This window comes from Patagioenas fasciata, chromosome W (assembly GCF_037038585.1).
Source record: "Patagioenas fasciata isolate bPatFas1 chromosome W, bPatFas1.hap1, whole genome shotgun sequence".
Classification (NCBI taxonomy): Eukaryota; Metazoa; Chordata; class Aves; order Columbiformes; family Columbidae; genus Patagioenas; species Patagioenas fasciata.
This window is the reverse complement of record NC_092559.1, coordinates 65,326,506-65,350,297: the sequence shown is the minus strand read 5'-3', so window position 1 is coordinate 65,350,297 and position 23,792 is coordinate 65,326,506. Positions and strand designations below refer to the sequence as shown.

General features: G+C 42.3%; 1 protein-coding gene across 7 annotated transcripts in view; it reads right to left on the bottom strand.

The window, feature by feature from the left end:
- Window positions 1-8,827: 8,827 nt before the first annotated feature.
- The window catches only part of LOC136114529 (AN1-type zinc finger protein 5-like), a 37,847-nt gene continuing 22,882 nt past the window's right edge, over window positions 8,828-23,792 (bottom strand). For all 7 annotated transcript variants that reach the window (XM_065859903.1, XM_065859909.1, XM_065859910.1 and 4 more), the window contains 2 exons: window positions 10,764-10,889; window positions 8,828-10,482 (listed from right to left, as the gene is read on the bottom strand). In XM_065859903.1, the coding sequence (XP_065715975.1) occupies window positions 10,334-10,482; window positions 10,764-10,889 (275 nt within the window). In that variant the 3' untranslated portion in view covers window positions 8,828-10,333. The remainder of the gene's footprint in view (window positions 10,483-10,763; window positions 10,890-23,792) is intronic.

Below are 23,792 nucleotides of genomic sequence, written 5' to 3'. Positions count from 1 at the left end.
AGGACTGTGTAGTTTGGGACGATTAACTCTCTTAACATCCGTGTATCTATGCTAATAGATCACAGAAGAGCAAGACGGGTGTCCTGGTTTTGTTAAAAAACAAGTTTATCTTTTAGTGAATTGGCTTGTCAGCTAAAGCCTTCATATTAGCTGCATTTTCCTGGAGAACCAGATACATGTTTTGGTAAACACAGCAATGGAATGCAAACTTATTGATAAGCATGGATGGACATCTCGCGAGAGGGGCAACAAGAAACAGGGGACCAAGAAACTGACCAACTGTGTATAACGTTCCATTCACGTGAATACTTCGTATAAAAACGGGAGATCACGAGGATCTCGTCTCCCTTTTCCTTCTTTTCCCTTCTGCTTATGGTCGACATTAGGAGAGGACCTTGCTGGTCGTCCCTGCGAACTGAGGCCTAGTGAGAGACTGAATCCAGCTCTGGTTGGCTGCAGAGTCCAATCCAGGACTTTGGGTGCTGGCTCTGCAGTTGCTGAGACTTTCAAGATTGGTTTTGTATCTTTTGTATTATTTTCTCTATTCTTATTAGTAGCATTGGCAAAACATCTTTAATTTTTCCAACTCTCTTCTCTCTGTCCTTCTTTTCCTCTCGATCGCCTGTCCTTAGTGGGAAGGGGGGGGAGAGGGAGGGGCAAAAGGGGGAAGGGGGGGAAGAGGAGGTTAACAATACATCTGCCAGGGTTAGATTGTCACCCCGCAATCTAAACCCTCGACATGCGAAAAACGCTTTTTGCATGTATATGAGTCGAAATGTGATGATAATGTAGATTTTTGGGCATCAGGGTGAAGAGTTTTAGGATCTCTTGTACCTGGTGTTGGCACAGCTGAAGCTTTAAATACTTTAGAAAAATTAGGATGCTGGCTAGCTAAGCCAACTAACAGAACTTCTAAGGCTTTAAGTGGACTTTTGTTAGATGTAGATTCTGTAAGACATGCTACACTGCAGAATAGAGCCGCAATAGACTTTTTGTTATTAGCTCAAGGACATGGGTGTGAAGATTTTGATGGTATGTGCTGTATGAACTTGTCAGATCATTGTGAATCAGTTCATAAAAGTATACAATTACTGAAAGAGGGAGAACAAGAGTTGCAAGTTGATGATGGATGGGATTGGTTAAATAAATGGTTCAGTGGTTGGGGGCTTTCATGGTGGTTGTTTTCAGTAGTGAAAATGGGACTGATTGTTTTGATGATTGTTGTGGTTGTGTTGCTAATGTTGCCATGCGTCGTGTCTCTGCTGCAAAGGGCCCCGCAGCAGACAATGAAGGCAATTTTATTTATTTTTTTTTTTAGCACTAAAACAAAAAGTGGGAGTTGTGGGGGACTGTGGTGGGTCCATGGATTCCCTGACGGAGGGTATGGGAACAATGATTAGCCTTGAAGATATTAAGGTGTACCCGTGAGAAAGAAGGGAGTTAAAGAGTAACACTGACAATAGCAAAATTAGCCAATGATACGTTACTACTGTAGCCTGTATCCGATAGCAAAAAGACACGTGAGCTGGTAAAGACTATATAAAAAAGCATTTGTGGCAATAAATGGATACTGCTGTTTGTACTTAAGAACTTGGTCTATGTCATTAGCCTGTCACGGCACATATAAAGCGTATTATGGCTGGAATTAAATGGAAAAACAAAAAAGCAAAATATCTCAGGCCTGTGCTGTACAGCTTGAACATAAATTTCAGGCCTGTGTCAAGCTGCAAGTTCAACTCAGCTCATTGTAACCGAGGAGTTTGCCAGAGCCTGACAGCTCCCACTTGGTACTAGTGATTATGCCATCTGTGTTGCCTTGCCTTTATCTAAACTGCAGCAAGAAGAGAAGAAAATAAAATATAGAAAAACCTGGCTGCCTGCTGCTAATGCAGCGAAAGGAGGGGGGGCAGCCGGATACCTCTCACACCTGAAATAGTGCAAGCTCCCTTCAAGAAGTTACAGAAACTAGGAGCAACAGAAAGTAGGAATTTGGAAACATTAGATGAAACCTGGAGAGTATTTAGTAACAGGGAAGAGGAAGATTGTCGAAAAGATAGGTGTGCATTGCAAGGGAGTAGGAAACTGAGAACTGAAAAGGTTAAAAGGCTCCAAAAGCCTTTTAAAAGAGAGTAATGTACATTGGAAAAATGAAAGTCGGTAAAGGAGGGAAGGAAGTAGGCAGAGAGAGAACCGGGTAGTAGCAAGTTTTGAAAAAGACCCATGGGGACCTGTGGAATCTACCCTAGCGGATCCATTGGTTATAATGAAGCTAGGGAAGAACAAAAACGAGTGGAATTTTTGGTAGATTGCCCATAAGTAATAATTACATATTAGTAAAGGGAGCCACTGGCCGAAGTGAAAGGGTGTATTTTTGTGAACCTCTGAAATACACATTGGGTAGACAAGTAGGCATTCATAAATTTTTATATATGCCCAACTCCCCAAAACCTCTTTTGGGTATACTGGCACAGGATCTTGGCCCATATCGATGAGCAGTGGACTGAATATACAGGAGGCCCAGAAATTTACCATGGGTCAGAAAATGACTGTGCTAGTATCCCGCACGGTGTCTACAGTTCCAGAAGCAAAAGGGAGACATTGGCTTTCCCCACAAAGGTTTAACAGGATGATGTAGAAATCATCATCGCTGATGTTGTCAACCCAACTTCTTTCCTCAGCGGAAACATCGAAGAATCAGTTCATCACGATTGCCTGGAGACCACTGAAACAACATACTCCAGTTGACCAGATCTAAGAGACAGTCCTATGGAAAACGCTGAGGACTGGTTTACGGACGGAAGCAGCTACGTCCTGAACGGTAAAAGATATGTTGGTTATGCTATAACTACTAGCCATGAAGTGATGGAATTTGGACCTCTGCCTAGAAGTACTTCCGCACAAAAGGCAGAAATAATCGCCCTTACTCATGCTCTGGAACTAGCTCAAGGTAAAACTGTTAACATTTATACGGACTCTAAGTATGCTTTTGGGGTTGTGCATGCGCACAGAGCAATTTGGAAAGAAAGAGGACTCTTGAACTCTCAAGGCAAACATAAGAGATATCGAAACTATTGGAAGCAGTTCAACTTCCTAAGAAGGTGGCAATCATGCATATCAAGGCACACCAGAAAGTGAGCTTGGAATTGGAAAAAGGGAATGAGCTGGCAGACAGAGAGGCAAAACAGGGAGGTAAAAATAGAAAGTGCCCTAGTCCCTGACGGGCAGGCTTCTTTGGAAGGTAAGCCAGAGTATATTAAGAAAGATCGGAAGCTTATTATAGATTTAGAGGGATCCTATAATTAGGAAGGGTGGGCTCACACCCCATAGGGAAAACTTATCATTCCCTCCTATTTAGTTCAGCTTTTAGTAAGAGAAGAGCACAGGAAGAGACACTGGAGAGCAGAAACACTATATAAACATTTGATCAGAAAAACAGTAGCTAGAAGTTTGTATACTACCATAAGGCAGGTGACACAGCAATGCGATCTTTGCCTCCAGACTAATCCTAAGAATACACACAAGCCAGAGATGGGTCAAATTGGGAAAGGAGATGGGCCTGGGCAACAATAGCAAATTGATTTTTTCGGAACTCCCAAGAAAAGGGGGGTACCAATATTTGTTGGTATTAACTTATACCTTTTCGGGTTGGCCAGAAGCATTCCCTACCAGAACAGCAAAAGCTCAGGAGGTGACTAGAACATTAGTACAAGAAATAATACCAAGGTTTGGAGTTTCAGCTGTTATATCCTCTGATAGAGGGCCACATTTTATTTCAAAAGTTGTACAGCAAATCAGTCAGCACTTCGGAATAGACTGGTAACTACATACCCCTTATCATTCTTAATCCGTTGGCCAGGTAGAAAAAATGAATCATCTAATTAAACAACAAATTGTAAAATTGGGGCAGGAGGTGAACTTGTCTTGGCCTCAATCTTTGCCTTTGGCCTTCTTGCGTACAAACAAGGCCAAGGGCAAAAGGAAGGGTTGAGTCCTTTTGAAATCCTGTATGGGAGACCCTATAGTGTACAGAAGGGGATGTCTGCACAAGTAGGGGATGAAATTATGACTTCTTACATGGTGGCACTGGGTAAACAACAAAATTGGGAAACGTGTTTGGGACTCGGAGTAGGGGTTTGGATGGGCCATTATATAACATCCAACTGGGAGATGATGTGTATGTGAAGCCTCTTGCAGAAAAAGACTTTGGAACCACAATAGGAAGGTCCATTTCAAGTACTCCTGACATCTTTCACTGCTATCAAGATTAAAGAACAGAATGCCTGGATCCATCATTCTAGAGTGAAGAAAGCCTGCAAAGCACCATGAAGGGTAACCCAGGTGCAACCTGGAAAATGGTGTTTCTTATGGTCATAGCCCTAGCACACGGGTGGGACGAAAATTGGCATGGACGAGATCTGAATAAAACCGTGGGGGGAATGCTTTAAATTGGTGCTTTGGAATCAAAACAATCAGAGTGTATATATATATTACATTGCCTACTTCTGCAGGAGAGAGCTTTAAATTTGTAGTAATTAACCAAAATCTTTCTGAAATTCTATTGAAGAAATGAGGTTATGTCCACCTTGACATGTTTTGGTCCTCCTGGACCTTCTGGGTAACCTTTTGGTCCCTTTGGTCCTTCTGGGTGACCGGCCCAGGCGGCACTTACCACCTCAGCAAGAAGAAACCCAAAAGAGAAGACAAGTGCTACAGCTACAGTGAGTGGGGTCACCATGCCAAAGAATGCAAGCTCCCCATCACAGCCCAGAAGATGCCATTTCTGCCGGATCACCAGCCATATGGTTGTCAGCTGTCCCAAAAGAGCTCAGCAGCGCAGTGGACAAACACTGAGAGCTGGACTTTTGCATTATATATAAGTTTTTTGTGATAGTAACTCGAATGTTTCGTTGAACATTAAAAATCTGTTCGTTTTTTGAGGGAGAGAGATGGGTTTTCTCAGATATAAGTAGCCTTCTTACCTGTGGTTAGAGAAAATGCAGGTAAAGAATCATTATATTAGTAAAAGAATTTACTAACCTCTTACAAAAGGGGGGATTGATACAGGGAACTAACTAACTAATGCTTAAAGAGCTAACCTTTAACCCTCATAGCAATTGCCTAGCTTAGAGCTTTGTGCATTGTATAAGAAACAGGAATTCATTGATGACTTCACAGGCCTTCAGTTTGAGCCCTGGTCAACTCAGCACACCAGGCCAGAGCTAAAAGTGTACAGTGAAGACGACCTCGGCCCACGACCACCAGGTGGTACTGCGCAGGCACAATCAGGTGTGGCCAGAGGCGGAGACTATGGAAATGATTTCCCAGAACTCATTGTAATAAGAACCACCTTCTCCGGGACAGGTTATGAATATGTATAGGCATTCCTAGACTTTCATGAATATGTAATACTTCACAGCATTTAAACAGGTTCGTGGCTGCTGAGCATTTGCCACATCTGGGAGGAGTTGTTCCCCATGTGTGTCTAGCACTGAATAAACATATCTTCTTTATAACCTCACAGATTGTTAAGTAATTTCCGTGCCTCAGAGGGATTTCTCATTCTGTACTTCTCTGATCTACTGAGATAATTTAATTAAACAAGTCTTAGTACAGATTTTTTTTTAAAAAGCAAATGAATGGAAAAGACAGAGTCACTAAGTACTGGTATGTGGCAGAATGCAAACCCCCCTCTCTCCCCCCCTCCTTCAGTATGGAAGGAGTAGGCACATCTCCCTCTCTCTCTGCTGTTTGAGGTTAACAGCTTCTTTTGTTTGGCCCCAGAGCACCCTGGCCAGGGCCATTAGGAGAAGGGAGTGCCGAGGCGCCAGGGAGCCGCTGGGCGCCTGCGGCCAGTGTGGGGGATGTTTGGAGGCTTCAGGGGCACCCCACAGCCAGTGTGGGGGTGCAGAGAAGCTTCTAGAATGCCTACAGTCGGGTCTGATCAGCCTATAAAAAACGGGACTCTCGTTGAGACTCCGCCCATTGTCGCGGGTCTCTCGGAGCATGAGCGAGATGCTGCCGCCGAGAGACCCCTCCCCGGGATGGAGACTCCGCTTGTCTTGCCGCCACGTGTGTGAGTAAACTTCTCGCAGGATTGCGAGTATATTTATACTTTCTGTGCACATATGCACGTGTAACTTCCCGTGCTTAATACAAGCACGTATAAAATTATTTCCTCGCACAATCGCGAGTGTATTTTCCTCCCGTGCTTCCACATAAGCACGTGTAACTTTCCGTGCTTAATACAAGCACGAGTAACTTTCCGTGCACATTTGCACGTGTAACTTTCCGTGCACGTTTGCACACGTACTTTAAATTATGTCCTCGCACAATCGCGAGCGTATTTTCCTCCCGTGCTTCCACATAAGCACGTGTAGTATTCCGTGCACATTCGCACGTGTAAGTAAATTAACCCTCACAGGATTGCGAGTGTATTATAAATTTACCCTCACGGAATCGCGAGTGTACACTTTCCGTACTCACTACGAGTACCGGTATCTCTTTAAGAATAATCCCGCACCGTGTTCAGGCAAGTGTGTACTCTTCCCGGACTCAGGGGCGGCTCCGGCATTGTTTTGGGTGAAGCCACGTGCATGCACACTGTGGACCGCCTGTTGTATTAGTTGCTGCCCCTTAATAATTTTCCTCAACTGATATCCGAACCTATATATAAGTCACTTTTGGAGTGCTAACACCCTGTTTCTCACCGGTTTAATAAAAGTTGTTTTGGACCCTGTTGCCCCTTAAACTAATCTCGGGGTGCCTCCGTGACATGGTATCAACGTGGTTATCCTTTCTAAAAGATTCTTGCCCTGATGGTATTGCTAATCTGGACACATTCTCCCCAAATGTCCAGTTTCAATGTGCATTCACAGAATAAAAAAGTAATAACTCAACAAGCTTTTTATGATGCAGTTGATTTTACTTTAATACAAAAAAGGTGTAAAAAGGATAGTTTTGATGCTGTAAAACAGTTCCATGATTAAAAAATATAGCCTGGCATATGTTACATCTATATTTGGATACAGACCCTGACAACTCTGCCCAGGCCTGCTGGTGAAGATTTGAACAAAACAGTATACTGGCTGTATTAAAACAGGTCCACTGAAAATAACTTTTGTAGCCAAAACGAAAAAACACACCAAACCACATGTGGCAGATGCACTTGACTCCCCCCCACCGCCAGCCAAACCAGCAGCAATTTGATCCAGACTCCAGAGGAGGGAAGGGCCTGAGCCGCAGCCAGGCCAAGAACTCCTTCCAGGAGACCCACGAAGAAGCAGAACAGCGCACTGAACACTGGTGGCTTGTGGGTGCAGGGAGTCTCGTGCATACTTTTCCTACTGTATGCAATTGACTATGAGTCAACCGCTTCATTCTATAAATATGACAGCCTGGATGAGCCTGCTTTGAGCTCTCCCTGCTAAATACGCGAGCTGTACGGCAATGATTTTACTACTCGCAGGTAGTAGATGAGTCAAATTTAAGTTCAATATTAGTCATTTAGCTTAAGTAGATGCATACTGAATGTAATGGATTATTTAGAAATATAAGGTTGCATGATTTCTAATATACTCTTTGATTCATGTTACTTAGTAGACTAGATTTGCGAAAATTTTACCAAGGGCAACTGCAGACTACACTAAACGCTTGCAAGATCAAGTCTAGATTGCATTTTGCTGGGAAGGATGGAACTGACTAGGAAAACAATGATCCAAGGCTAACACAGAGACATTACAGACATCTGCAAAGCGGGGCCTATTTTGCACTTCGCTGAGAAGAAAGGATTTATCCAGACAAAACGGCACCTTCAAGGATATGGACCAAAACCAATGTCTACAACTGAACAAAACAAAGGCCCACGTGGTGTCAGAGAAAAAGGGTCCAATGGGGAGCAAAGGACCCGGTGGTGAAATTTTGCTATTGGACTGGATCTTGGTGTGAATGGTCTGTAAAGATATAAAAGTTTGTAGTTTTCTATGCTTGGGCAGACCTCTGCACAGGTACCCAGCTTGCGCCAGCCCTCCTGCTCTTCTACTCCATTAAATTTTTTATTTTTCTAAGAATTTTTTTCTCCTGAAAGTCTGCTCTGCATATGGTTATCGGGCCTCACCTGAAAGTTTGCTACGGGAGTTCTAAAATACAGACTCCAAAGCGAATGGTTATCAGGGAGAGAAGAATCCTGACAGTTTGTACCACAACAGACACAGGCCTTACCTGAGAGTTTGTCTCTGGAGCCCCAAGACACAGACTCCAGAGTGAACGGTTATCAGGGAGGGAAGACACCTGAAGGTTTGCTTCGTGAATGGGTAATCAGGTTCCTGGAGAGAAGGTAAGCAGTATTTGGCTTGGCATATTTCCCCCATGCAGTAAATAATGGAGTGAACACGCCACCGAACTCTTTTAAGTCGCGCTTCTCTCTTAAGAAATCTAAACATTGTTCTGTAGCAAGCAGAACCCTAAATTACTCCCCCATGACACCACAACAAACCACAAACATTTAAAGTTCACTGCTAATAATTCCTTCATTCCCTTTAAGCACATTGATGTTTGCTGACGTCTTTGGTCATCAAGTAGTTACCTCTATTCCAGCTATTCATGATTCTCTGACCTCAACAAGCCATCTTAAGTTGGTATGTCAAAATAAGAAATAAGGAGGTTAGACAGACAGTTTTAAAAAACAAACAACCCCCCCCCCAAAAAAAAAAAAAAAAAAAACACCAAAAAAAACCCCAAACAAACAAACTATACAAACCTAGTAGTAGCTTTGTACCCCAACCTCCACAGGGCCACTTTCAAGTTACAGCAATAACTAAAACCAATGAACTATCACAAAAAGGATTTCCTTCTGCACATGATTTTTATTATTTACACGATACAACAAAGCATAACTGCTGGATAGTGTGATTATGTGCAATACCCAAGTATGAACTATCTGTACATGTTTGCATATCTGATAACTAAATTGAAAAAAAAAACTAAGTTAAAGCAGAAGTCTGATGCTTTTAATAGTGAACTAAAAAACTAAGACCAAACACTGCAACAGAAGTCAGAAGTAGCATCTTGTGTACATACACAACTATTTACGCGAGAAGAGGCATTACTACAACACTAGTCTACACTATACTTGATTATATAAAAAACCCACAAGTTTCATAAATCACAAAAAACCCTTCCATTATAACACAGAAGTGATATTACCAGACAAGCATCAGCAAGCATTGCCCTTTCTAGTTATTATACAAAGCTGTAGATAACAAAGCCCATGCAATGCACTAAAGAACACTACAGTTCTACACCCAAGTACAATTAGAAATGATAAAGCAGCCCTCCAAGAGTGGCTCTAGCTCCCACTTACGTCTACAGGAGTCATGTTGGGTATGGTTTTCCATACCCAAAAACGGCTGCATGTGCAGTTGTTACAATTAAAAAAAAAATCCTAATATTCTTAAATTCATTGTCTTCTGGGTTGAAAAGAAGTACATGAATAATAAACTGCTCAAATACTTCTGCAGCTTTCACAGATGCATGTGTCACTTGATCGAGCTGCTGTGGTGTGTCTAAAAAAACCCACACAGATGTAGCTTTTGTTTTATAAGACAATCTTAGTACAATATTGTGCTACACAATATTTTAGCTATGCAAGGAAAAGCAACCAACTATTGCAGGCCAGTTCTTAAGTTTCTAAGAGGACATTACCTCCGGGAAACTGTTTTCATGGTTCTAAACTTAATGTAAACTGTTCCAAAATAGTTTTCTTGTACATATCTGATTTTTTTCCTATTTTTCCCATTGCAATTGTTAAATGACTTTTTATGAAATATGGCACCAACACTCATCTTACTGGAAGGTAGAGCCCTCTACACGGCTTACATTCTATTCTGCTGGAAAACAATTGTGTGTGGAAATTAAAAGCAGAACAAGATTTTAAATGATAGAATTGGGTCGCCAACCTTTGTGACATATCCTTCTCCCCAACAGGCACATAGCCTTTAGCTAATGTTATACACCTTTAACATCTCAAAAGGCAGATATGCTGCAAACACGCAGATAGATCTGTTTGGCACATGTGAACTAGAGCCTGTTCTCTGTGCATGTGTATTCCTGTGCAGGTTCTGACCATCCAGTCATATTCTGAGGAGAGCATATATATATTCAAGTGCTGTATCTATCCAATTCTGCCTGTAACAAACACTCAAACATTCTGAAATATTACTACAGACATAAAACTTTGGAGAACAAGAAAAATTGCCATGCAACTGCTCTTTAATGCTTTCCTAGTGTATATTAAAATAAAACAGATAAAAGTCGGTCTTCTCACAAGTAGACTAGTTTATATTCTCTGGATTTTTTCAGCCACCACAACTGGATTCTCTTTCCTAAGTTTTGCTGCAGCTTCTGATGTGTAATCATATGGGCATTTATGCTTGTCAGAATAACGGTGAAGTCCACAAAATAAATTTCCACATCGGCAATCAAATCCTGTACAAAGAAAAGGAAAAGCAACATCACCAGGAAGCTTCAGACTTAAGCAAGCTATAAATTAAGGGCTTATTCAGTACAAAGGGGGTATGTGCATCTACTTTCACAAACAAAATAAGTAAAATGGATATTTCCAAATAACATCTCTATTAAGGGACCTAATACTATAGATTTTGAAACGGCAAGAAAGTTTAATGGCTACAGATACTTCAACAAATTTAATCCAGTAAGAGACAACTAATCGTACAGATCTGTTCAATATTGACAGAGTGCTCTCATACCTGTAAGGCCAACCTTCTTTCTGCACACGAAACATCTGTTTTTCTTTGGTTTAGGTAGTTCAGAAGGTTTCTCTTCATTCTGTGAAGTACTAGGTTGAGAAACTGATGGGCTTGGTTGAGTAACAACTGTTAAAGGAAGCAAAAGAAATATAGGTCAATTTTCTCCTTTTCTTGGCTTCATTAGCTACTCAGTAGCATACCTGTATTTATTAACAGTTAATTCCCCTCTACTAAGACCCTGAAGTTTATTGTCTGAAGTACTAAGTAGAATATGTATTCTATTAACTTCCCTTTCATTTCTACAGAAAACAATCAAGTTTTCCCCACTGTTCCATCATTAGAAAATACGGGATACCTAGCGTTATCACTTGTATACACCCATATAGGTGTAAAGGCTTGGAAAGCACTCCAGAAGTTCCGTGTACACACAACGTTAAAAGTCCTATGATCTAGTTTAAATCACTCCAAAACAATAACAATATTGTCACAAAGATGTTGAAAAGAGGGGATACTTGTGGAAAATAGTCAATAGGAACATATTTTAGAAACAAATGACGTTTACAGTAATGCTTTTTTGTCATAGCACCAAGTTACTCTGCAACTATACTTGCCAAGTCATTTGATCTAAAACTTCAGAGTCGACCAGAACAATAGCTGACATTCTTGAGCTTCAAACCACTGATTCTGTGATACATCAAGCATACTACTACAAACCATGCAGCTCAAAAGAGCCCTTGTTTCAGACACTTTTTTCAGCAAGTTCAAGGGAAAAAAAAAAGTACATATTTACATTGGATATCTGTATCCTTGTACTATATTCGACCTTAGTGATCAGGCAGGTAGAGTGAAAATAACTTATTTTTCAACTGCCTTTGTCATGAACACTTTTGGTCAAATTTGTCACATTTTACTCAAGTCCTCTGCAGAACAAAAATAGGTCCTTCTGTGAACTTATGTGGACCTGTTAGTTTCCTTTGAAAAATTAAGTTTTCATCAGTTTTAAAAATCCTTTTTATACTCAAATTAGTGCAGAGGAAAGTCAAGGGAGGTGTGTTTGTACATGAACTTTAACACACACAAGCCAAGGAGTCTGTTCCTCTTCAGTTTTCCTGGACACTCAGTTGTATGATTACAGCTATTGTTTTAAAAGAAAATGAACAAACTATAAAATACACTCCAGAATTAATGAGTGAGAACACAGGCTTAAAGGACTCATAACCAACTTTATGCACACAAATAGTATTTCTTAGTTGAGATCCTTTTGGATCAGTAAGAGTTGCATTCTGTAAGAAGTGGAATATTTCCAGACATCATGAACCCCTTATAATTAACTTTATTATCTTTAGTATTAATATATGCTCTTGTAAAATTTTATTTGTATTCTACTCATGTGGGAGATTTGAGGGATTTTCTTGAGGTTGTTGTGGGGATGGGTTTCTATTAGATGGAGATTTATTTCTGAACTAGCCAAAGAAATCTCAAGGTCAGCTTGAAGGCTGAAAAACAGCACCCTGAAAAACAGCAGTGAGACTCGGGCGCGTGGACAGCTCGTGAACATGGACAATATCCAGTCAGCTAATGCATGCTTGGAGCATGGATGCGTAATCAGGAAATAACTGCATGTATAAGGAGGCTTGTTTCTGTAATAAATGGCTTCGCTTGAATTCATATTGGATTGTGTGGAGCCCATGAGTTTTCGCCCTCGCAAGTGGTGACCCCGACGTGATCCATAAGGAGAATTTACGGAAGGGGGACGACTGCTGCGGGGAGCGAGCCCCAGCTGGAAGGGCTCGGCTGGACCGTGACCGGGACGCGGTCTGCGGCCTGCGTGACTCCTGATTGATCGCTACAGAAGCGACAGAGGAGGGATAAAGGATCCGATATCGTTGCAACGGACACCCAAAGAGGTGAGCAGCTGGGGGCGAGACGAGATGGGGCAGAATATTTTTAAAGAAGAAGAAGAAATACTGCGGCTCCTCTCGCATATTCTCTCTAAGAGAGGGGTGAAGTATGAGGAGAGTAACCTCAAAAGACTATTAATTTGGTGCAGAGGCAATGGGTTTCCTGCTGACCTGTTAGGAGTTTTTCAAATAGAGACTTGGGAAAAAGTGGGGACTGTGCTGTGGAAGGCAATTAGTCGTCGTGAAAAATATATTCTCGGCCTTGTAACCACCTGGAAACTGATAGTTACTACAGTGAAGCAATTAAAACCTGAAAAGACTGTTACGAGCATTAGTGACTCAAAACTTAAACTTGAACTTTGGGACAATATAGGGCAGAAATTATGGGATAAAGTCAGCAATGGAGATAAAGAAGCTAAATCATTAGTAACTACATGGAGGCTTATAATCACTACCTTAAAAGATCTTAAGGCTGAACGGTCTGCTGCTGCCGGAATTTTTGCAGCGTTGCAGCCTGATAGGTATCCTGAAAGTCGCTGTGGAGTTTACCCGGTTCGTGTCTTTGATACCCTCCCTACTCCATCCCCTGCTGTGCTTTCGGCACCCCCGATAGTTCAGCAGTCCGGGGCGGGGGGAGGAAAAATGCCGAGCAGGTGGCCTCCTGTACCGTTGCCCAACCCTGGTGAGAACAACAAGTCCAGAGGATTGGAGTCAGACAACTTGCCCAAAGAACCTGTGAAAGCTGAGAATGCTAAAGTCGTAAACAAGTGTACTCTCGGTCCTTTTACCAATTGGTATCTGCCTTTACCGCCTTTTAACCCTCCAGCTTCCACGAGAGAGCAGAAGGAGTTGCCAGATAAGTACTGGGCAAAAGAACTGTGTGAAGGAGTAGATCAGCTAATAGCGAGTGAATCCACCATTCGGCAATGCAGTCATGATGATCGTGACGGGAAAGGGGATGCTCCTGGGGACTCAGGTTATGTGAATAATTATGATGCTAGAAAGTATTGGCGAGAATGTGCACTGTTCCGAACCCCCCTGTTACCAACGATTCTCCAGCACCACTCAAGTCCGCATTATCTGAGGACTCGGATGAGGATGAGGGTCTGCAGCATTTTTTTTTTGAGTTAACAGGAAAAAGAGTATGTGTACACGTTGCCCCGAGATCAGATAAAAACTATGAAAGACTCAAGCAAAATTAGACCTACGCAATGTAACAGCTATAGATCATTTAGAACGGAACGATGGGGACTCGTTGAAAGGGGCAGGTATCCCCCAGCTCTTGGAACAGACACTAATTGACACACCACGATTACAGGCGCTATTAGTTTCTGAAACCCTGAGGCAGTCAACAGACCTTGCATATCAAGCTATAGTAGAGGTGTCTGAAACCAACAAAGCAGCCAAATCTTTAATAACTACTATCAGAGTCCCAGGGAGAATTACATGCAATTTATTGACCATCTTCAAGAGGCTATCAATAAGCAGGTTGAAAACTTAGAAGTTAAGGAAGCACTGGTGTTGAAATTAGCAGTAGAGAATGCTAATGTTTGCTATCAACGTGTTATTTGCGAGTTTTACAGTATGCTTCTGTGTATTGCCTGTCTGAAAATCAAGCAGCTTTGTCAGGAATGTGAGTTAACTGTTTCACTGGTTGTTGTTAGAATTGTTTCTTTGTGGTATAAGTACACCGTAAAACTTTCTCCCCACTTTTCCCACTCGCGCTGCAAGCAGCCCTGTGCTTCCCCCCCTCCCTCCCTCTTCTCAAGGTTTTTACTTGCAAGATGGGGTCAGGAATGATTGTTCTCAGTTGTGTTCCTAAAAAATAGGTATTGGGAGGTGTTTTAAAACATAGGAAAGCACTCGGAATTATGAGGAAGTAAGCTCTTGTTAAATATTGAAATCAGTGTTGGCTGCTGTATAAGTTAAATGATTGGGAAAAGTGTCCGCAGAATAGAATCTTGAAGTATAACACTTTGTTGCAATTAATGTTGTTTTTAAGGCGAGAAGAGCAGAACAAAATAAATCCCTACAAGAGATCATTAAATCATTTCAGACAGTTTTACAGGTGGAACGGTTTGAACTTCAACAAGCTGAGAGAGAGTTAACTGATAACACACAGGTCACAGTAAACTTGCTGAAGTCTGCAAGATGCTTTCCTTATTAACCTGTTTTCTTTGTAGGTATCTGTTTAAGCATATCATAGTTTGGTAAGTCTTTGCCTGTTATATGGTACAGTAAGTTCACAGATTGTTAAATCGTGAGAATCCGTTGACTCAAAATGTGCATTTTGTGATAATACAGAAGATCATGAGTAATTTAGTTCCTTACTGTGTGAACGTGATGATAAGATTTTATGTGTAATAGCTGTTACTTTTCTTTCTAGCATGCTAGCTTTATTCCGGTATCCAGACTTGCGCAACTCTGTGATAGGCTGTGTCTCATCTCGATGTGCTGGACTTGGCTTTTTTGTATGCACATCAGGTAAAGAATCCTGGTTTTGGGATAACAGTTGTGGCACACCAGATGACACACTAATCAAAGCCTTGCCCAGTCCAGCTTGCTGCGGCGGCGGGGGGGCGGGCGCCGATGGGGCTCCAGCGCGCACTGACCTGTTTTGTCAGGGAGACCCAGCGGTACCTCTGCCTGGCTGGGCGGTAAGCAGTTCAAAGGTGCAATGCAAAAATTGAGAGATTGTCTTAAATTAGTGTAACTGTGATCTATCTGCATATTTGAACTTGGTATTTGGTTTTCCTCTCTGAGCTCAGTATTTTAATTTGCATATTTCTATTTGGTACCAAAAGAATTTTGTTTGGGGAGATCATTACAAAATGGGAACCGGTTCCACTGCTAAAATACCACCTTGCTCCCCCTTAGGATGCATCCTTGCGCATTAGAGTAATTGCTTATATTGTTAGCTAGTAACTTTGAGACCAGAAAAGAATTTAAATTGTTAAACTCTGCTTTGCATTGAGAAAAAAAAAAAAAAAAAAAAGAGAAACAAACAAACACCCAAATGCTATGATGGATGTGAACTTGGTATTGTATGAAGCTGTATTTAAAAGTTGCTGGAATGTGAACTGATTTGGATCTAGGAAAATGGAATAATGGATTGATGTTTAATATACTGTATTTTGACATCTGTAAATTGTGAAAGGTAAATGGGGCTGAGAAATGTAACAACTGTTGAGCTAATTGGAATTATGTCTAAAACTCAGCTCATTGTAACCGAGGAGCTTGCCAGAGCCTCCCACTTCGTACCAGCGATTGCGCCAGCTGCGTGGCCTTGGCTACATCTGAACTGCAGCAAGAAGAGAAAGAAGAAAAAAAAAAAAGGAAAAAACCTGTTTTCCCGCTGCTAAGCAGAGAAAGGGGGGCTTTACTCCCCCTGCTCTGTGTTTTTTTTTTTTTTCCTGGAGTATTGTCATCCATCCTTGTTGAGGCACTGTGTTGCTTCTCGGCTTTGAATCGGGGGTTGTTGGTGTTGTTTATTTTTGCTTCTGTCTTGTTTCCTGGGTTTTGGCACATCTGGGGAGAGAGCTCATCATTTTACCTCCTTGCTGAGGTTGGTCTTTTCACACTGGTCAGCTTTTGGGGGTCAGAGTGCTCAGTGCTTCTCTGGGTCAGAGTGGTACTAATTTGAGCGTGGAGTGCAGCCAGGTTGGTTTGATGTGGAGTTGGAACTGATTGGTTTTCATGCTGAGCTGGAGATTCTACCATCCCAGATGGGGGCGAGAGGGAGGTTTTATTCCCCCCCCAGCAATGTTACTGCTAGAGAACTGTAATACTGCATCAAGGAGTCTGAGGGTTGAAATTTAAAGGCATTGGCAGTGGGTCCGTAGTTCTAATGAAGCTGGGAAATTAAACCAAAAAATTATTTATTTTTTTTTTAGACTTATTCTGTGGTAACTAATTGTAAGGGACTTCTTAGTAAATTCACCATGCTAGTTTTTGAGGTCATGGGAGAGAATGAAAGAAAGGCTGTTTTTTGAGACCAATAGAATGCCACATTTGGAACGAAGTTTTAATACATGAATTCTTGTAGTTGCCAGAAAGCCCTATACCTCTCTTGGGTCAAGATTCATTAAGAAAATTGTAAGCTCAAATAACGTTTTCTGAGAATTCTGTTTAGTTGCACGTCTTACAAGAAGCTCCTTGGATGGCGCAGATCTGCTTGTGCAAGTGAGAAATCTCCAAGGAAATTTCGAATGCTGTATTTCCACTAGTATTAACAGCCAGTGTTCTGATAAAGCAAATACTACACTGATAGATCTGAAACAAGACTTCGATCCGCTAAGGGAAAACAATATCCAATAAATATGACAGCTGAAATGGAGTTGGAAACTTTGAGCAATAAATTTATGAAAACCTTACAGGCTGACTGCATTCAGTCGGACTTGCAGATTTGTGTATTTATAGCTACAACATAGAAACGACCTCTGGCTACTGTGGGCCAGTATGATAAGAATGCTAACAAACTGATATACCGATTGTTACTCTGATCAAGAAATGCAGGGAATTAATTTAAGTCTTAATAGGCTATGATCCTTTTGTCATATATGTACCATTTGTGAAATCTAACTTTGAGTTTTTATTTGCAATCTACATCCTTGTAAATTGCACTAGCTGATTTTTTTTAACAGCACAGCTTTTGGCATGCCTAAATGTAAATTGATGCAGAACCTGCAAGTCTTTAACATCAGGTCACAGACCATACTTGTAGTTGGTCTGGTCCTACATACTTGCACAGTTCTTGTTGATGGTTCTGGGAAGTCTCATAAAGCTGTAGTGGTCTGGCATGAAGATAACAATTGGCATCATTCTGTACAAATTATTGCTTGCCATGGGGCTCGCTTGCCTTACTGTTTATTAGAGTCTAGTGCTCATTAGCAGCTGCTTTTTGCTTTTGCTGCTTGCTGTACTGCTGCTCATTTTACTCTGCTGTGCCTGGAAACATTCTGATAACAGCAATGGTCATGCACCTGGGCTGGCAGATGATCAGGGCATTGCTGCTGTACTGAACAGGCTGGAACTCTGTGTGAAGTCAAGTCAAAGGGACTGTGACCTGTGGATGAGTTCACATGGGAGCAGGACACTCTGAACTATCTGTGGCTGTGGACATGTCTATGCCACAGCAGGTATACCTCTGAAGGGATTGTGGCTCAAGGATAAGTCCACACTGGAGAAGGTACATCTCAAAGCATCTGTGGCTGTGGATAAGTCCACAACACAACAGGTACACTCCTGAAGGGACTGTGGCTGTGAGTAAGGCCACGCTGGAGCAGGTATATCTCTGAAGGCATTGTAGCTCATGGAGAAGGCCACGCTGGAACAGGTGCACCTCAAAGCAACTGTGGCTGTAGATTAGTCTATGCCACAGCAGGTATACCCCTGAAGAGGCTGTGGCTCATAAAGCTCCACTTGTAGCAGGTACACCCCTAAGGGACTGTGGTCTGTGGATAAATACAAGTCAGAGCAGGGGCAAGGGGAGGAGTTCATTGCAATGTTAAAACCCTATAACCTGGTCCAAAGAAACCAAGGGTAGAGACTGTAATGGAAATACCTTTAAACTGCTGTAATCTGAGATTTGAGTTGCATGTTATAGGAAGTACAATAGCAAGAACCACCTGAACCAATGGAGGAAGAACCTCACAAGAGGCAGTGCAAGTGCAGCAGTGACCCAGTCCGAGCTCACTGAACCATCAAGGCAAAGAGATACTCTAGTAGATCATTTTGTGTCACAAAATAAAGATTAAAACCAAATCCATCTATGGGAAAATGTTAGCAACTACTACAAATGTACTTCCTCCTCCATATAAACTCACAAGTGTTCACTGCCACAGCCAGCAACACAGTAACTAGAAAGCAATGATAATAATCCAAAGTGCAAAGGCCCATTTCCTGCCAAACAGGATCCTTGTCCCACAACTAAAATACATTCCAAAAAGGAAAAGCAGATAACATGCAAAAACGGGCAATTTAAAGGTTCCAAGACAAGGAGATGGTGCAGGGCCCCCTAAATCAGAATTAAAGTGTTCAATTTATTACTCTACACAGATAACACCTGCAGAAATGAGGCATCCTCTCACTTTTATGCTAGTAGAGTTAGATCTAATAATGAGCTTTAATAATGAAGTCCTCAAAGTAGCTTCTGATTAACAGCTAGAACAGGGACAATAACCTTTAACTAAAGCTTACATGTCAGAACAAAATCCCCTTTTTCATCAAACTGTGGCTCAAATGAAATATTACAAGTTTTAGTTGTTCTGGCATGACATTAGGAGCCAAATTAATCAGATACTATCCTGACAACTGCTTGTCACAAAAGGTTCCTTCTAGCATGTAAGCCAAATCTAACTGGGCAACTACAATGCCATTCCTCAATACGTTAAGTTCATTTTATGCCAGAAATCACAGAAATCATCAGGCAAAGTACTCTAAGTGATTGCCTTATGACCGCCATGGAATAAATCACTAGACAAAAGCTGAAACAACAGTAGGAAAACGGTTGTTACTGTTACAATGCAGACCTGCAACCCTACTCATATGAAGAAAAGCCTTTAACCACCAGAACATGTTTTATTGCCTTAACAGAGTTCTTGTTGGCACATAGCCCTCTCCATCACCATGGTTATTTCTCGTGGAAGAATTCAAGGGGTGCCGTTGATAATATGGGACAGCAACCCCAAAAACTCCCGTATGGTGTATTCTTGATCTGTGGAGATACAGTCTGGCCAGGAATTCCTTCTAATGCTGTTGGAGGAACGTGTAGTTTGGGACGATTAACTCTCTGAACGCCCAATGTATCTATGATAATAGATCACAGAAGAGCAAGACGGGAAAAACACTTTTTGCATGTATATGAGTCAAAATGTGATGATAATGTAGATTTTTGGGGATCAGGGTTAAGGGTTTTAGGATCTCTTGTACCTGGTGTTGGCATAGCTAAAGCTTTAAATACTTTAGAAAAATTAGGATGCTGGTTAGCTAAGCCAACTAACAGAACTTCTAAGGCTTTAAGTGGACTTTTGTTAGATGTAGATTCTGTAAGACATGCTACACTGCAGAATAGAGCCACAATAGACTTTTTGTTATTAGCTCAAGGACATGGGTGTGAAGATTTTGATGGGATTCGTTAAATAAATTGTTCAGTGGCTGGGGGTTTTCAGGATGGTTGTTATCAGTAGTGAAAACGGGACTGATTGTCTTGATGATTGTTGTGGTTGTGTTACTAATGTTGCCATGCATGATTTCTCTGCCGCAAAGGGCCCTGCAGAGGACAATGAAGGCAATTTTTTTAGCACAAAAACAAAAAGGGGGAATTGTGGGGGACTACGGTGGGTCTGTGGATTCCCTGACGGAGGGCATGGGAACAGAAATTAGCCTTGAAGATATTAAGGCCTGTCCGTGAGAAACATGGGAATAAAGGAGTATCCGGAGATATTAAGGTGTGCCTGTGAGAGAGAAGGGAGTAGAAGAGTAACATTGATGATAGCAAAATCAGCCAATGAGATGTTACTGCTGTGACTTGTAACTGCTGTAACCAGTAGTGAAGAGACACATGAATTGGTAAAACTGTATAAAAATGCACTTGTGGCAATAAATGGCATCTACTACTTTCATCCTGGAAGAACTTGGCCTATGTCGTTTGTCCGTCTCAACCGTGACGCCTGTCCCTGCATATGACAGCCCCAAAATTCATACAGTGTGTCTGAGGATGTTGTCCAATTGCTTCTTGAATACTGTCAGGCTTGGGGCCATGACACCTCCCTGGGGAGCCTGTTCCAATGCTCCACCACCCTCTGGGTGAAGAAGCTTTTCCTAATGTCCAACCTGAACCTCCCCTGGTACACCTTCCTGGCATTCCCTCAGGTTCTGTCATTGGTCACCAGTGAGAAGAGATCAGCGTCTACCCTTCCTCCTCCCCTTGTGAGGAAACTGTAGTCCACGATGAGGTCTCCCCTCAATCTTCTCCAGGCTGAACAGACACAATGACCACAGCCGCTCCTTATACATACATCAGTACTGGTAAAGTACCTTCTAAACATAAAATAGAGTAGTTCAGTTTTCCCTCCTCATTGCTACCTCTTAACAATAGCAATGACCTCCTGCTTTGCACACCTTGGCAGTTAAGGAATACATGGAAGAGGCTGTTCACCAACAACCAGCAAATGTTCCTGATTATCATTACATTACTTGAGTCCTCTCTTAACTTTTCGCTCCATTTATCTGACTGCGTACTGTACAAGGCACATGCTTACTGAAGACACTCTGATACAAGATAACAGTCAACCAGAACATCACATCAAAACCAAATTTTTTTTTTTTTTAAACAAAAGTGGTAAAACACTGGAACAGTTTGCTCAGAGAGGTTGTAGATGCCACATGCCTGGAAACATTCAAAGGCCAGGCTGGACAGGGCTCTGAGCAACCTGATCTGGTTGAAGATGTCCCTGCTCATTGTAGGGGCGTTGGACTAGAGGAACTTTGAAGGCCTCTTCCAACCCAAACCATTCTATGATTCTGTGAACATAATTCTACGAGGATAAGGACCAACAATTCTACTACAAGAAGTGCCTGAAAAAAAAAAAACACAAAACAAACAACAACAACAACAACAAAAAAAAAAAACCAAAAAAACACAACAAAAAAAAATCACCCCAAACAAACAAACAAGCAAAACCAATCAAACAAAACCACACAAATAGAAGTGTTGCACTGTAAATTTGGGAAGATTTACTTCACTCAGTCTGAAAATAAGATGCATCTTTAAAGCAGACTGAGGGAGAACAGCAAGGTCACTGATAATTGGAACTAAGCCACAAGCCACAGCATGACAGCTGTTCAACCTATACACAGAAAGGTCCTACAAACAGGAAGAACAATACTACTTTGACCCCAAAGCATTAAAGCCACAGGGACTCTGTAAGACTTATTCTGAAGAAATAATAACCATTGTAATAACTAGACTTTCAGAACTGACAGCGGTTTTTCCTTACATAAACCAATACAGCTGGAGCAGTTCATGAAGGACTGTATCCTGTGGAATGGACCCATGCTGGAGCAGGGAAAAAGGGCTAGGAGGAAGGAACAGCAGAGAGGAACTTCTGTGAACTGACTGCAACCCCTCATTCCCCCTACATCACTCGGAAAGGGGGAGGAGGTAGAAGAGTCTGGAATAAAGGAGTGAAGGGCAAGAAGGTGGTGGTGGGGAAGGCATTTTTAGTTTTGTTTTTGTTTCTTACCACCATCCCAATCTTTCTTTTTTTTTTTTTTTTTTTTTAATTGACAAGCAATTAGTTTTCTCCCAATTGAGTCTGTTTTGCCTGTGACTATAACTGGTAAGCCATCTCCCTGTTCTTATTTCGACCCACAAGCTTTTCCATATTACCTTCTTCCCCTGTCTTGCTGAGGATGGGGAGAACAGCTGGGTGGGCATCTGGCAGACAGCCAAGGTCAACCCACTACACCTCCCCATATTTAAAGTAACCAGAAAAGGCTACCAAAGTAATACCAAGAAGGTTTTTAGAAGCTTGCTCTACACCCAAACAAATCATCCAAAACAGGACCCTAGCAGTTAAACAAACTGCATTGAGTTACACAGTACTAAGAAGCAGCAAGCATGCCAGTGAAGAATCACAGAATGTTAGGGATTGGAAGGGACCTCAAAAGATCATCTAGGCCAATCCCCCTGCCGGAGCAGGAACACCTAGATGAGTTAACACAGGAACATGTCCAGGCGGGTTTTGAATGTCTCCAGAGGAGGAGACTCCATAACCTCCCTGGGCAGCCTGTTCCAGTGTTCTGTCACCCTCACTGGAAATAAGTTTCTTTGCATATTTAAGAGGAACCTCCTGTGTTCCAGTTTGCACCCATTGCCCCTTGTCTTACCATTGGTTGTCACCGAGAAGAGCCTGGCTCCATCCTCGTGACACTCACACTTTACATATTTATAAACATAAATGAGGTCACCCCTCAGTCTCCTCCAATCTAAAGAAACCCAGCTCTCTCAGCCTTTCCTCATAGGGGAGATGTTTCACTCCCTTAATCACCTTGGTTGCCCTGCGCTGGACTCTCTCCAGCTGTTCCCTGTCCTTCTTCAACTGAGAGGTCCAGAACTGGACACAATATTCCAGGTGTGGTCTCACTAGGGCAGAACAGAGGGGGAGAAGAACCTCTCTCAACCTACTAACCACCCCCCTTCTAATACACCCCAGGATGCCATTGGCCTTCCTGGCCACAAGGGCACAGTGCTGGCTCATGGTCATCCTGCTGTCCACCAGGACCCCCAGGTCCCTTTCCCCTACACTGCTCTCCAACAGGTCGTTCCCCAACTTATACTGGAACCTGGGGTTGTTCCTACCCAGATGCAAGACTCTACACTTGCCCTTGTTATATTTCATTAAATTTTTCTTTGCCCAGCTCTCCAGCCTGTCTAGGTCTCGCTGGATGGCAGCACAGCCTTCTGGCGTGTCAGCCACTCCTCCCACTTTGGTGTCATCAGCAAACTTGCTGATAGTACACTCTATTCCCTCATCCAAGTCGTTGATGAATATATTGAATTGTACCGGTCCCAGTACCGACCCTCCAGGGACTCCACTAGATACAGGCCTCGAACTGGACTCTGTCCCATTGACCACAACTCTCTGGCTTCTTTCCTTCAGCCAGATGACAGTCCACCTCACTACCGGATCGTCTAGACCACAGTCCCACAGTGAGGACACTGTGGAAAATGGTGTCAAATGCTTTACTGAAATCAAGATAGACCACATCCACCGCTCTGCCATCATCTATCCACCTTGTTATGTCCTCATAAAAGGCTATGAGGTTGGTTAAGCATGACTTCCCCTTGGTGAAGCCATGTTGACTGCCTCTAATGACTCTCTTATCCTTGATATGACTTGAGATGGCACCAAGGACAAGCTGTTCCATCACTTTTCCAGGGATGGAGGTGAGGCTGACCAGTCTATAGTTACCCGCGTTCTCCTTCTTGCCCATTCTGAAGACTGAAGTGGCATTTGGTTTCCTCCAATCCTCAGGTACTTCTCCCATTTCCCAAGACTTGGCAAAGATGATGGAGAGTGGCCTAGCAATGACTTCAGCCAGCTCCTTCAGCACCTGCGGGTGC